The sequence below is a fragment of the Onthophagus taurus genome, chromosome 1 (genome assembly GCF_036711975.1).
Source record: "Onthophagus taurus isolate NC chromosome 1, IU_Otau_3.0, whole genome shotgun sequence".
Lineage (NCBI taxonomy): Eukaryota > Metazoa > Arthropoda > Insecta > Coleoptera > Scarabaeidae > Onthophagus > Onthophagus taurus.
The window spans coordinates 21294639-21307468 of record NC_091966.1 but is presented as its reverse complement, the minus strand read 5'-3'; the positions used below and the strand labels follow the sequence as shown (position 1 = coordinate 21307468).

General features: G+C 36.3%; 2 protein-coding genes across 2 annotated transcripts; one reads left to right on the top strand and one right to left on the bottom strand.

Moving 5' to 3' along the window:
- The first annotated feature begins 3298 nt into the window (after positions 1 to 3298).
- On the top strand, positions 3299 to 4867 carry LOC139430942 (uncharacterized). The gene is made up of 3 exons (XM_071198450.1): positions 3299 to 3424; positions 3484 to 4559; positions 4614 to 4867. Exon 2 carries the CDS (start codon positions 3484 to 3486, stop codon positions 4459 to 4461), a length of 978 nt encoding a protein of 325 aa, XP_071054551.1. The 5' UTR covers positions 3299 to 3424; the 3' UTR covers positions 4462 to 4559; positions 4614 to 4867.
- A 3537-nt stretch (positions 4868 to 8404) lies between these two features.
- LOC139429475 (uncharacterized) lies at positions 8405 to 12189 on the bottom strand. The gene is made up of 3 exons (XM_071195242.1): positions 11634 to 12189; positions 9179 to 11569; positions 8405 to 8796 (listed from the first exon to the last, which is right to left on the bottom strand). Exons 1-3 carry the CDS (start codon positions 12187 to 12189, stop codon positions 8405 to 8407), a joined length of 3339 nt encoding a protein of 1112 aa, XP_071051343.1.
- Positions 12190 to 12830: the final 641 nt, after the last annotated feature.

Here is a 12830-nt window from a genome sequence, read left to right as displayed (position 1 = left end):
GTCAACGTAGCGGCAGTAGAAGACGATCCATTCATCGATTATCACCAGTCAATCGAAGGTATTTAGTTCAGTTAGGATACGAAGTGTTAAAGTAATGGACATTTCAAAAGTAACGGATAAGATAAAAACAGATCACTCTATCGTAAGTTATGAATTCCATTCGCATCAACCGTTTGGATCGACCACGTTCGATAACAATGACGAAATTAGAATTTCAATTCCGGAAATAGATAATTATACTTTACCGAGCGAGAGTTATCTATACGTCGAGGGTAGCGTTCGTAAGTTAGCCGCGGACGGAAGTATAACAAAAGATGCCAGCGCAACGGGGCAATTGGTTAACAATCCCGTTGCATTTATGTTTAGCGATATTCGATATCTTATTAACGGAGTACATGTTGATGGTGTGCGGAACGTCGGTATAAGCTCATGCATGAAGGGTTATTTCTCATCTACACAGAACGAGGTGGTGAAATTAGAGAACGCCGGTTGGCACATAAAACCTTGGAAAGATGATATAGCGGGTGTTTCAAAGGCTTTAGATAAAAATGGAAATTTCGGTCTTAGCGTTCCGCTAAAAACGTTGCTAGGATTCGCAGAAGATTTCAGAAAGATCATGATGAACGTTCGACAGGAACTTGTGCTAACTCGCGGACACGATGATACGGACGTCATCTTTCAACCAGCAGCCGCTCCGAACGACGAAAAATTGAAATTGATCATTAATAAAATTATATGGAGAGTTCCTCACGTGGCGGTGGGATTACGCGAACAGTTGGCATTAACAAAACTATCAGAAAGAAACGTAGACATTCACGTTCCTTTTCGATCGTGGGAAATACACGAGTACCCTCAATTACCTCAAACTACGAAGCAATCTTGGGCCGTCAAAACTGCTCCACAATTGGAAACGCCTAGATTTATAATCATCGGATTTCAAACAAATCGAAAGGGTATATTTAAAGGAAACATGGCATTATTTGATAATATAAACTTAACGAACGTAACCGTTTTCTTGAATGGAGAACGTTTTCCTTACGATAATTTGAATGTGGATTTTGATAACAATCACTATGCGATTTTGTATGATATGTATTCAAGATTTCAGCAAGCATACTACTATCAAGAAAGCGAACCTTTGTTTTCACCGGAAGAATTTAAAACTTACGCGCCGTTAATTGGAATCGATTGCACGTATCAACAGGAAGCAATACATAAAAGCGGAGTAGAAATAAAAATCGAGTATTCAACGAAAAATCCAATTCCGGAAGGTACGACAGCTTACGCATTAATTCTGCATGACAGAGCATTTGTGTATTCGCCTCTTACGAAAATGGTTAAGCAATTAATATAGTGGTACTGTTGAAGCAACGTCATTTAGTGTATCTCTAATCATCGAAGGAAACGTTTGCATATAGTGGTATATTATGGATATTATGGTTTTTCAAAGGGATTTTATTATTTTGGACATTCAAGGTTTCACGATAAACGATGAAGAATTTATCCCAAAGGAACTGGCTTCTTACGACAGTAATCATTGTATAAGTCATTACGTGTTTCAACCTAGTCGAAGCTTTTCTTCACTATCTACCAAATTTCGCAATACGGCGAATTGGTTAATGAGTCATCATCATTGTATTGATTGGAACGACGGGTTTGTTCCTGCGTCTCGTTTCGATGAGATCGTTTATTATTTGTGTCGTTCGACAAAAGTAGCGTACGTAAAAGGACGTGAGAAAGCTACATTTTTAAGAAGAATTTTAACAATACCGGTAAAAGAATTGCCGGAAAATGAATGCAAATTGGAGGTTGGTGCGCCGATGTGTCCCTATCATAAAAAGAGACCAAGTATGTGCTCCTTATCGAATGTTTTTTATTTATTTTCATACGTATTCAGACATCTATAACTATATGTAAACGAATTGAGAAAGGCAGACGGGTAGTAGCGGTAGAGCAGTTCAAGATGGAACGTCTTTGGCGGTTAGTTACCAGATTGGGACTTTCAACTTTTATAATTAATAAAGTGTGGGATATTATGGAAAGATACGAATCTGATTTATCTTTTGCGAATATTAAAAACTACGAATTATGTTATTTACCAATCGATTATTATATCAATAAAGTAAAGCCATTAGATTTGGCGGCGGTTTGGTTTAAATTACCGTTGAAGTATAGAAACGATGAGCGATTACAAAGCAAGCTGCCCTGTTTTGAACATTATAATTTGCCTCATTGGGAAACGCATATTGATGGTCCACCATCGGCAAGAAAGGATTGTTCTTTATGTATGGTTTAGTATATAAACATTGTCAGTTATAGATTGTAAATTAATAATAATAAAAGATTGTAAAAAGTGTAAAAAGTTGTTTTAATTTAAAAGAAAAAATAGTTAATCTAAATGAATACATGGTATGTATACATTGGGTTGGGTTGGTATGACTTGGGTTGTACATTGAAAAAGTATTAAATTGGAAGAAAAAAAGGAAGAAAGAAAGGGGAAAAAAGGAAGAAAAAAAAAAAAAAAAAAAAAGAAAAGAAAAAGGGAAAAGGATTGTTTATTGAAGGTCCTCCTATGCTCCTCCCATGCTCCTCCTCAGGCTCCTCCCAAAGTGGAGATGGAAGAGTGGGGATGGGAGTGGGGGAAATCTAAAAAAGTACCCCCACTCTAACTCCGCCCATTCCCCACTCCTCCCCCTTGTCACGCCCCACCCCACGCCCCCCTTCATTACTCTAGTATAAGAAGGCACCTCCCAGCCTTTGAAAGTCACTTAAGTGTTTGTGTTCTTCAGTTTTTTGGTAAGTACAACCTTCTTTATTATCATGTTTATATAACGTTCATTTTCTCTCCATCACTACAGCTCTTTCTACAACTTTCTCTTTTTTGGTGAGTAAAACTATATTTGTTTTGCATGTTTATATAATATTTAAAATTGTTTTTTCCACTCCTAGACATCCTTGCTCATTCAGCTTTCTCTTTTTTTGCTGTGTTTTATTTGGTAAGTAACCTTTTCTACTTCCATGTTTATATAATATATTCTTGCTTTATTTCATCATGACAGCTCGTTCTACTTTGTTTTTGTGAGTACAACTTGTTTATTTGTTTGTTATGTTAAATTGATATTTTTTCCCAATTCCTACAGGAGCTTACTGCTGATCAGTTCGATTAGACCGATCAGTTTTTAACATCGTAATTTCAGCAACTTTTTTCTGGTAAGTATAGTCTCCTTTCTTGACATATATTGTTTTTAATCTTGTGTTTTTCATTCCTATAGCTCCTTCTATTTTTTCAAGTTAACTTTTATTGGTAAGCATAACTTTATTTTTTCGAACGTTTTATCATTCATATCCTATCATTCAGCACTTTGTTGACAAGCACCCTCTGCAGTTAGATTTTAACGTGCAACTGTATTTTTCATCAAGCGATGTAAGTATACATGTTTTTTTTATTAAAATAAAATTAATTAATTTTCTTTTCTTATCAAGATGTCTCAAGACGGTTTTAGTCAAATTGATTTAACTGCTCCGGGTTTCGCCAGCCAGGAATCCTTTCTGTTAAACAGTTTTGACATAAACCTGTTGAACATGTCGACTGTTGAGAAGGCTCTGGATCCAAACGTGCAGCCTAATGAGCAGCCGATGGATCCAAACGTTGAATCTAATGTGCAGCAAGCTACGGCGCTTCCAAACATCGCAGGTTCCTCGAAAGTCGACGATAAGAATGTGAAACACCTTTCACTTTCACTTCGTCGAAAGTCGGGGAACCGTGAACACCGGAAGAAGGGTGCAGGTGTGTGGTTACCGCCAGATAAGTATAGAGAGCTTCGACGGGAGACCCGTGCTCGTTCGCGAAGTACCAAACACAAGCGTGTGTCAGTTGAACCTGCGACTCTGTCAAAGGTTGAAGTGACACACTCGGAAGTGGCTAGCGGCGATGAGTCCAACGACTCTCTTTCTTTAATGGCGGTATCCCAACACTGCACCGAAAACCGGACATACCTTAAAGCTATTAATGCAGCTTTTGTTTCTAAGGCTTCTTCTTCTAAAGCTTCGTCGATTCCCACTCCCCCTACTAACATAAACATTCCTACCATAGAAGTTCCCTCATTAAGCCCGAAAGTACAAATCTTAAGGGTGGACACAATTCCCGCTACTTCAGTCATTTCCGATGTACCTGCCAGCCTTTTTTCAAATGCAATGTGTGCAGCAGTAGAAACAACCAAAGAGGAGATTTTGACCGAAATTAATATTTTGTATCAAAATTTTTATAAAGACCTTCATGCAAAGGTACTTCAATTGCAGACCTCTTTGAGAGAACTTGCACAGTTTAGGGAAGGGCTGGCGTCGAGTTCTAACCACTCTTTAACAACGTCACTCGACATCACCGTTGCAACATTAACCGTTGAAATGAAAAAAGCAGAATTCATTTTGTCTTCTTTACATACTAATAACTTCCCTTCCTAGCTAAAAAGATGTCCGGTAGCAACAACTTCGGGAGGGTGCTCACGTTGGAGCGAAGAGTTGCGTCATTGGAGGTCAAAGTAGATACCCTGTTTCAGCTGGTAGGCTATATCTATAATCTTTTTTGCACGTTTTTAATTTCATAATCTTCTTAGGTAAACAGTATTGTCTCAGAGTCGGCAGTGGTGAGAGGGCAGGTGCATGTTCAAAACATGCACATACACCATTGTTCGACTGGGATAGAACCTCCGACACCGACACCTGCAGCGCCTCCGCCCCCGTATGAAGTGCGGGATGAGCAGGAAGAGGAGGAGGAGTGGTAACCATTTTTCCTCCTCTTCCTTAGGTTAGGTTAGGTTAGGTTATGTTAGGTTAAATGGTTAAGGTATTATACTTATTATTATTATTATTATTCTTCTTAAATATATGTATATATAGTTTCTTTTGCTATATTTTCATTCAGTCTTATCCAATTCATTTAGTACGAGAATCATGATCGACGAGAAATTAAAATGTTTACCGCAACTTCTAACACTGCCTATAGTAAATTTTAGTAATGGTTCGGTCGAAGAACACTTTACAAGACACAGCAATTTATTTGGTGGAAAATGTAAGCGAGGTTTAATTGTAGGACCCTCAGGTGTCGGAAAAACAAATGCTATGTTATCGCTTTTAGTTGCACGTAATGGGTTGCGCTTCCTAAACTTGTACTTATGCTCTAATTCGTTATACCAAAATAAGTACGATTTTTTAAGACGTTTAATTGAACCTATAAAAGATTGCGGTTACTATGAATTTTCTAATATAGACGAGTTCATTCGACCGGAAGATGCGAAAGAATATTCGGTAGTCGTATTTGACGATGTTTCCTGTACAGGTCAAAATGTCATTAAGGAATTTTTTTCGTATGGTCGACATAAAAACATTGATTGTTTTCTAATTTGTCAAAGTTATAGTGCAATTCCAAAACAATTAGTTCGCGATAATTGTAACTTTTTGGTGTTATTTAAACAAGACTTAACAAATTTAAAACACGTATTTGAAGATCACATAATGAGCGATATGGAGTTTCATCGGCTAAAGGAAATTAGCGATGCTTGTTGGGAGAATAGACACGGCATCCTAGTTATTGATTTAGATTGTAGTGTATCTAAGGGACGTTACCGTAAGGGTTTTGATAAATTCATTGAAGTTTAAAACTAACGACTTCAGCTGTACAGTTCGTAGTAACTTCACATACATCATACAATGAACAAGACGATAGCTGCAGAACTTATCGCGGCACGAGAAGTCGTGAGAGACAAAATTCGTTCTTTAAAAGAAGACTTAGAGGAGTCAAGGATTCGGTCGGAAACCGCATATGCACCCATCGCAAGGCCCTTACAGGATATTGTCGCAAAACTTGACACTGCGCCTTTACTATCCATTCCAAAACGAAGTTTATCTCCAAAAGAAGAAAAATTGATATCTAAGATACAACGCTACTCGCCGGATATTTCTGACGTACCAGCTAAAACCGAGACCGAATATTTTATTCGAAAACCGAAAGTTCCATTAAAAGAACAACGACGAAAATTTGCTACATCGACTCCTGAAAAAAGGTTGGTATCTTCTCCCACGTCTTCTCCTCTTGGTCCATTAGCTCATGCAGAAGAAGAAGTATATGAAGTTCCGCCGGGCGAAGAAGAAGAACTCCTCGATTCTAGCGAGGATACCGGAGCTCTTATTTCGGACGCACATAATCGAATAGAACGACTTAAAGATGAAATAGAAGAAAGATTGGAGTCTCCAGAGGTACAAGCCGCTTTGAGTCAGTTTCATCCTTTGCCCAGAACGTATATTGTTGGTTTAACAACTGATTTAAAAGATGATTATGATCGTTTATACGGTGTTCGCGAAACTCCCGAAGGTTTCTACATTGGAGTCAGTCCTGTTCACTTTGAGGATCAGGATATTCACGTTGGAAACTTCAAATATACGGGAACCGTTGGTTTATATGATTTACTATTTAAAAACGAACCGGGCAAATTTACAATTCAGGACATGCGCAACTACAAAGATATCTTACTACGTTCAAATGCTCCGTACATTAATTACATTCCAGAGGCAGGTATGACTACTGAGGACGACAGTGGGAAATTTCAGAATATTATCAAGCCTATCGTTGAAGGTAACAAACCCAAGGTGCATTGGGCTAAATACTGGCCGAATCCGAAGAAAAAAGTCGGTGGTGCATTACAAAAACAAGTCGTTCCTGGGGCTCTTATCGAATACGAGTATTGGGACGATCCCAACGAACTTGTCGACAGACTGCGTTTGTTGATGGCCTCGCAAACTGCAGGTCATTCTGCACATGTCAATGAAATATCATCAATAATATCGGAGCTAACAGAGGCCGAGATTATACGTTAAAATATTATCATAAATATACGACTCTCACATTTTTTGTTTTAAAACACCGACGTTTGTGAACTAGAGCAGATGAGTTTAAGCAAGTTCGGAAAACATTCGTCTAGTATGACGATCGATAAGTTTGGTAAACACGTACACGGACACAACATTGCTGCTCATTTTAATAAACGTGAAAACTTACAACGATATTTCAAACAACCAACAATACTTACGTTTAGCGGAGATGGAACTACGGATACAACGGATAATTATTACATTATTCAAAATTTAGGTTACGTAAGTAAATATATAAACTTTTTATATATTGGTGAAATAGTGAAATACCGATTTGAAGGAGACGTTGAAATGATTATTAACGGGAGTATCTTCGATCCAAATAAAAAGTTAAATGTTCTCTTCTTTGGAGATAAAATAGTTTGCAAACCCACAACGAAGACCACTTTACTCAAGAAACCATTTATGGTAGAACTGCTCATTGAAATATCCAGAAAATGAGCGATATTAAAAGGTCCGTCGTAAACGAGTTGCACGCGTCCGCGAGGAAAAAGTATAAACGCAGACGTGTTATTATAAAAGGTTTAACGGACTTATTTCAAGCTGATTTAGTGGAGATGATACCTTATTCAAAAGCAAATGGTAATTTTAAATATATTCTAACAGTTATTAATGCTTTCTCAAAGTATGGATGGGCTGTACCACTAAAAAACAAAACTGGCAAAGAAGTTACGCGAGCTATGGAAACAATTCTATCGGAAAAGCGGAAAAACATACCGAAGAATCTGCAAACGGATAACGGAAAAGAATTTTACAATGAGGATTTTAAAAAGCTCATGTCACGATATCACATCAATCACTACAGTTCATTTTCCAATTTAAAAAGTTCTATTGTTGAACGGTTTAATAGAACAATAAAAGAAAAAATGTGGAAAGAATTTAGTATGCAAGGTAACTATCGTTGGTTGGAATTGCTTCCCAAATTAATTCTGGATTATAACAACCAAGTTCACAGGACGATAGGAATGAAACCTAGCGAGGTAAATAACAGAAACGCATCGACACTGTTAAAAACTGTATATAATTACATAAAAATTGTCGATCCTTACACCAAAAAATTTAATGTCGGTGATCACGTTAGAGTGAGCAAGCATCGACACGCCTTCACCAAGAACTATACTCCCAATTGGTCTAACGAAGTGTTTACAATACATTCTGTTCGTAATACTTTCCCAACAACATATCTGCTCAAAGATGCATCCAATGAAAAAATTATGGGTGGTTCTTATCGAGAGGAATTACAAAAAGTTAAATATCCTGACGTCTACTTGGTGGAAAAAGTGCTACGGCGAAAAGGAAATCAAGTGTTTGTGAAATGGTTAGGATTAGGTCCGTCTCATAATTCTTGGATCTCAAAAACTAACGTTCTTTAAAACGTATAAAGACCTATTTAAAAGTTTACAAGACTTTATTAACAATCGAACATTACAAATACATTATTATTATTATTATTCTTTACAATTTTTTTTTTAAATTAAATTCATTTATTCGCATTCAATCTTTTTATCAACCAATGACCCCACGCCAAAGTATTACATCCGTTCGGTAATATGTATCGTTTATCATCGCACGATGAAAGAGCAATTTTATTCTTTAATTCGGTATACATAGTATGAAATTCTGACTTAAAAATGTACATTTTTTTATGAACCGATCCGCCACATTCAACCACACGTTTATAATCGGTCACGCTTAAATGTTTATCTATAACATATTTCTTTACTCCTTTAGCCTTCTTTACATTATCATTCAACAAGGTGATGCAGTACGCCTTAGCTCCTGTTCCAACAAATGACGTTATGCACCTGTTTGGATATTCATCTTTCATTCTTCCCAACACAGATCGACCGCGAGGTATATTGTGTATATTCTCTAACGGATAATTGGACGTGTCAAAAAATTCAATATTTTCTTTTATATCCTCATATACATTGGGAGTAGTAATTTCTAGGATTAGGGAATCAGTATCGGTGTATAAAAGTGTTATGTTATTTCCATATTTAACTTTTAAGTAATCATAGAAGAAGCTGTACATTACGGTTTTCGAAAGCTCTAATATACTGAAACCCACATACAGCGGTTTGCAATTCCGCGACGTTCAATTGAACGGCTATCAAATTATCGCAAAATATTTTCGAAGATTTAAAATTTGGTTTAGCTATTAGGGCTTCCACGCCCGGTTTCTTATGACGACATTCCTAGTGGGTAACTAGTCTTATATCCACTCGCTTTTCCACATTTTCCATTGTCTTACCGTATACGATGTTATTCATTGCTTTGTAATGATTTTTTTCAAATTCATTCTTAGCTTTCGCACGTTTATCGGAATTGAAATCGATGTAGCTCCGCATCCAGTTGGATTGTTTAAATTCTAATACTCTGTAAATCTTCGTTAGTTTCAATCCGAACTTGATACACTGCTTTAGATTCACGTAATGAATGATGTATTTTGTTTTATTTTCCAAATTTGCTATTAACTTTGCATTTTTTGAACCTGGGGGTACAATCCGTTCTGGACAAAATGGCAAATCGTTGTGTTCATCATGTATTGCTTCCGGATACTCTAAATCTACCTCGAACACGTAACCCTTTTCGGAATCGTCTTCCGTATTGTAAATATCTAACTTTTGAATCTCTTCATCTGATAGCCATCGAAATCCACCCGTCGGTAATTTTCGTCTCATTGCGTGTCCATACAAATTCGTAGCGTCGAGATACAAAATATAAGATGGGTCTTTGGTTTCATCAAATTCCATCATTAATTTATTGTTAGCCTTCGCACTGCGTTTAGTGCACATACTTAATCCACCGCGAATACCATTTTTAAAGAAGTGTAACATGTCTATGTCCGTTAATAATTCTAATTTTACCCCTGTCATTCGTAATAATGCATCCCAACCGAAGCCCGGCGCTATGAAGTAATGACATGGATCTAAAGAGTAATACTTCATCGAGATGGTTCGGAAATTCTCAAATACGTCCGCCAAAAGTAAAACGTCAGACGTTAAATAAATGTCGCTATATTCGCCTAAAGTGCGACAGTTAAATAAGTTCCACACCGTTTGTGCACGACAATAATTTTCTTCGGTTATACTATCGTCGCATAAAGTATTGTAAAAACTACTTCGATCTGGCAGAGCGGTAAGATTCAGCTTTTCGAATGAATCCACAAAGGAATACGGAAAAACTCCTTTCTGACGTATAAGTCGAAACTGTTCTTCGTTCCTAAAATATTTTCTGATTTGAACGCATTGGTTGTCTTCCAAAAATGAACCCAACTTCTCTAGCGATAAAGCCATAAACCTAAATGAATCCACAAATCTCCATTTCATATGAACCCGCCTTAGCTTTCCCTTGCTGTCAATGTTTTCTCCTACGATAATTTTTTTCGAAAATGATATATACTTTTCTTTATTCTGTGCTATAACGTCCACGTCTTCTTCTTTTAATGCCATATCTTTCACAAACATATGACAATCGTAGTTCGAAAGATTGTGAAAGAATATCGGTATGAACTTTGGTAATTGATAATTGATGTTACATACAGCATGTGCGGGTCCTCTATACAACCCAGTTAGGTGATCATGATCGCACACTTTATTACCTTCTTTTATTTTGTGCGAACAAATGTGACAGATATCCTGCATCTCATGTATTAATCTATCAATAGGTGGTAATGGGAGCATTTCTTTTGGTTGGCTTAAATAATTTTTGTATATATTCAGAACGTCATGTTCCAACTTGCTCATGAAAATTTGAGCAGCATTACATCCGCGATATATTTCAAACTTCGACAATGATTCGTCATATGAACATTTTATATAATATGCAAATGCATAAGGTTCGTGTTTGAAACATTTGACGGAGTATGAATTATCATCGTTAAGTTCTGTTGCTTCCGCATCGGCGATCGGTTTCTGTAATGCTTCAAAATCTGCATACACCACGAACGGTATTTTTAATTGTCGTTCAAAATTTTCGAACTGTAGTATATTTTCCTTTTCTTCATTTCCATATTTATTTATTTTCAAATTTGTTGTTGGTAAAATTGCCCTTACCTTGCTGCAATCGTCACTTTGATGACGGATAAGTTTATTTTCTGACGTAAAGAATACCAAGCATCCGTCGCAAATATACTTTTCATGACCATTCTGCGATGCTTGCGATGATAGTAATCGAGACAGATTTTTTATCCAACAATAGTGACTATTCCCGGAATCATTTGTAACCAATAATAAATTTATATGTCTTTCTTCTTTTTGTCGACATATATACATTGTAATTATGTCATAATTCATAACACCGTCTTTAAAATACTCATTTATTCCATATACATTAATAGATAGTTTGTTCTGCTTTTCAAATACAGGTATATCTCGTAATTTAACTGGAAAAACAATATTTGAATAGTCTAAGCCGCAGTCTAGGTAATTCGGATACGAAGATGTCCTCTGTGGTAAACCGTTCGGTTCATGTAGTGCGGATGTTACAGCCCATGCAAAACATGCATCATCCGCGTTTTGTATATTTATCACAGCACGCTTTGCTTTTATTTGCGATGGTAGATCGATGTAATTAGATGCTCTGATAGGATTATATTTGTTTAAATTTAACTCCATATAGAGAATTTGCATTAAAGTCCATCCTAAATAAAATATTGAAACATTTATTTTTTAATATATAGGTATATTATGTCACATTACGCTTACCTGAATCTCGTTCCTGGAATTCTGACATTTTTGATGAAATTTCATCAATAAATTCCTTATATATTTTATACAGATCCGACGCTAATGATACTACCTTATTTTTCGTATTGAATGATTTTATTTCACAGTCTTCCTTTGATTGTAAAAAATACAAACCAAAACATTCCATATTTAATTTTACATTTCGGTGAATATCGATTGCGCTTTGTATTAGATTTAGTATTTTTTCTCGAATTCTATGAGAAAATTCATCCAAATCTACAAAAAAACCTTCTTCACTTATTCGATAACTGACAATTTTGTCACCGAATGCTCCAGCTATTCTCTCCACTCCGTCATCGATTATAACAAAAGCGTTACGCTTGTGTGCGTTGCTTCGTAAATGTGCAGAGTAACATTGTCTATTTACATAATCATCGCAAGCCTCACATTTTACTGCTTTTGGAATTTGCGGTGCGTCAAGCTTGATTCTCTTGCCAATACAAGATAATCGTTGATGTCTTTTTAAATTGTCAACTCGAGTAAAACTTTTTCCACAATCCTCACACACGACCATTTTACAATTTAATGTTGTACACTTCTACTTGTTATGAAAGAACTACGTCAATACCACATTTCGCAGGCGTTTATAAACCCTCACCGCTCCTGAAACTTATTGGGGAGGAGGAGGATGCATCGAGTGCGTTTGTATACATGTATATTTATAACTCCGTATACCTCTGCATAATAAATTAAAAAAATATCTCGCAGGTAGATCATGACTCACTTACTAGTATTAAGTTAATTGACCTCCTCCTCGAACGTATCCCCCCAAAAAATTTGCCGATTCAAGAACCTCCTCGCATATTTTAAAGCTCCGTATACCTTTACACAATAAATTTTAAAAAATATCCCGCAGGTAGATGATGACTCACTTATTTGTATACCTACATGTCCCAAAACCGTATACCTTTGTGTACAATAAGTTAAGAGATATATCGAAAACATTACCAGTTCATTGAGAAGCGTCGAAGGATAAACATAGTAATTGTTTTCATCTAGGTAAACAGGTTACATATAAAGATAAATTTTTAATAACATAACCTAAATAAAGATACATTTTTAATAAAGATAAATTTTTAATAATTTCGTCAAAATAACATGACCTTCTCAAGTTAATTGACCTCCTCCTCTCTTCATCGAATCTCCTCCGACCCT

Excerpts from the sequence above, each read along its gene's own strand:
- LOC139429475 (XM_071195242.1), bottom strand. The coding sequence starts at position 12,189 with ATGGTCGTGTGTGAGGATTGTGGAAAAAGTTTTACTCGAGTTGACAAT. Across the intron at positions 11,570-11,633 it reads ATTCCAGGAACGAGATTCAG|GATGGACTTTAATGCAAATT; the intron begins GTAAGCGTAATG and ends TATTTTATTTAG. Across the intron at positions 8,797-9,178 it reads AATGAATAACATCGTATACG|AGAATATACACAATATACCT; the intron begins GTAAGACAATGG and ends ATTATCCGTTAG.
- LOC139430942 (XM_071198450.1), top strand. The coding sequence starts at position 3,484 with ATGTCTCAAGACGGTTTTAGTCAAATTGATTTAACTGCTCCGGGTTTC.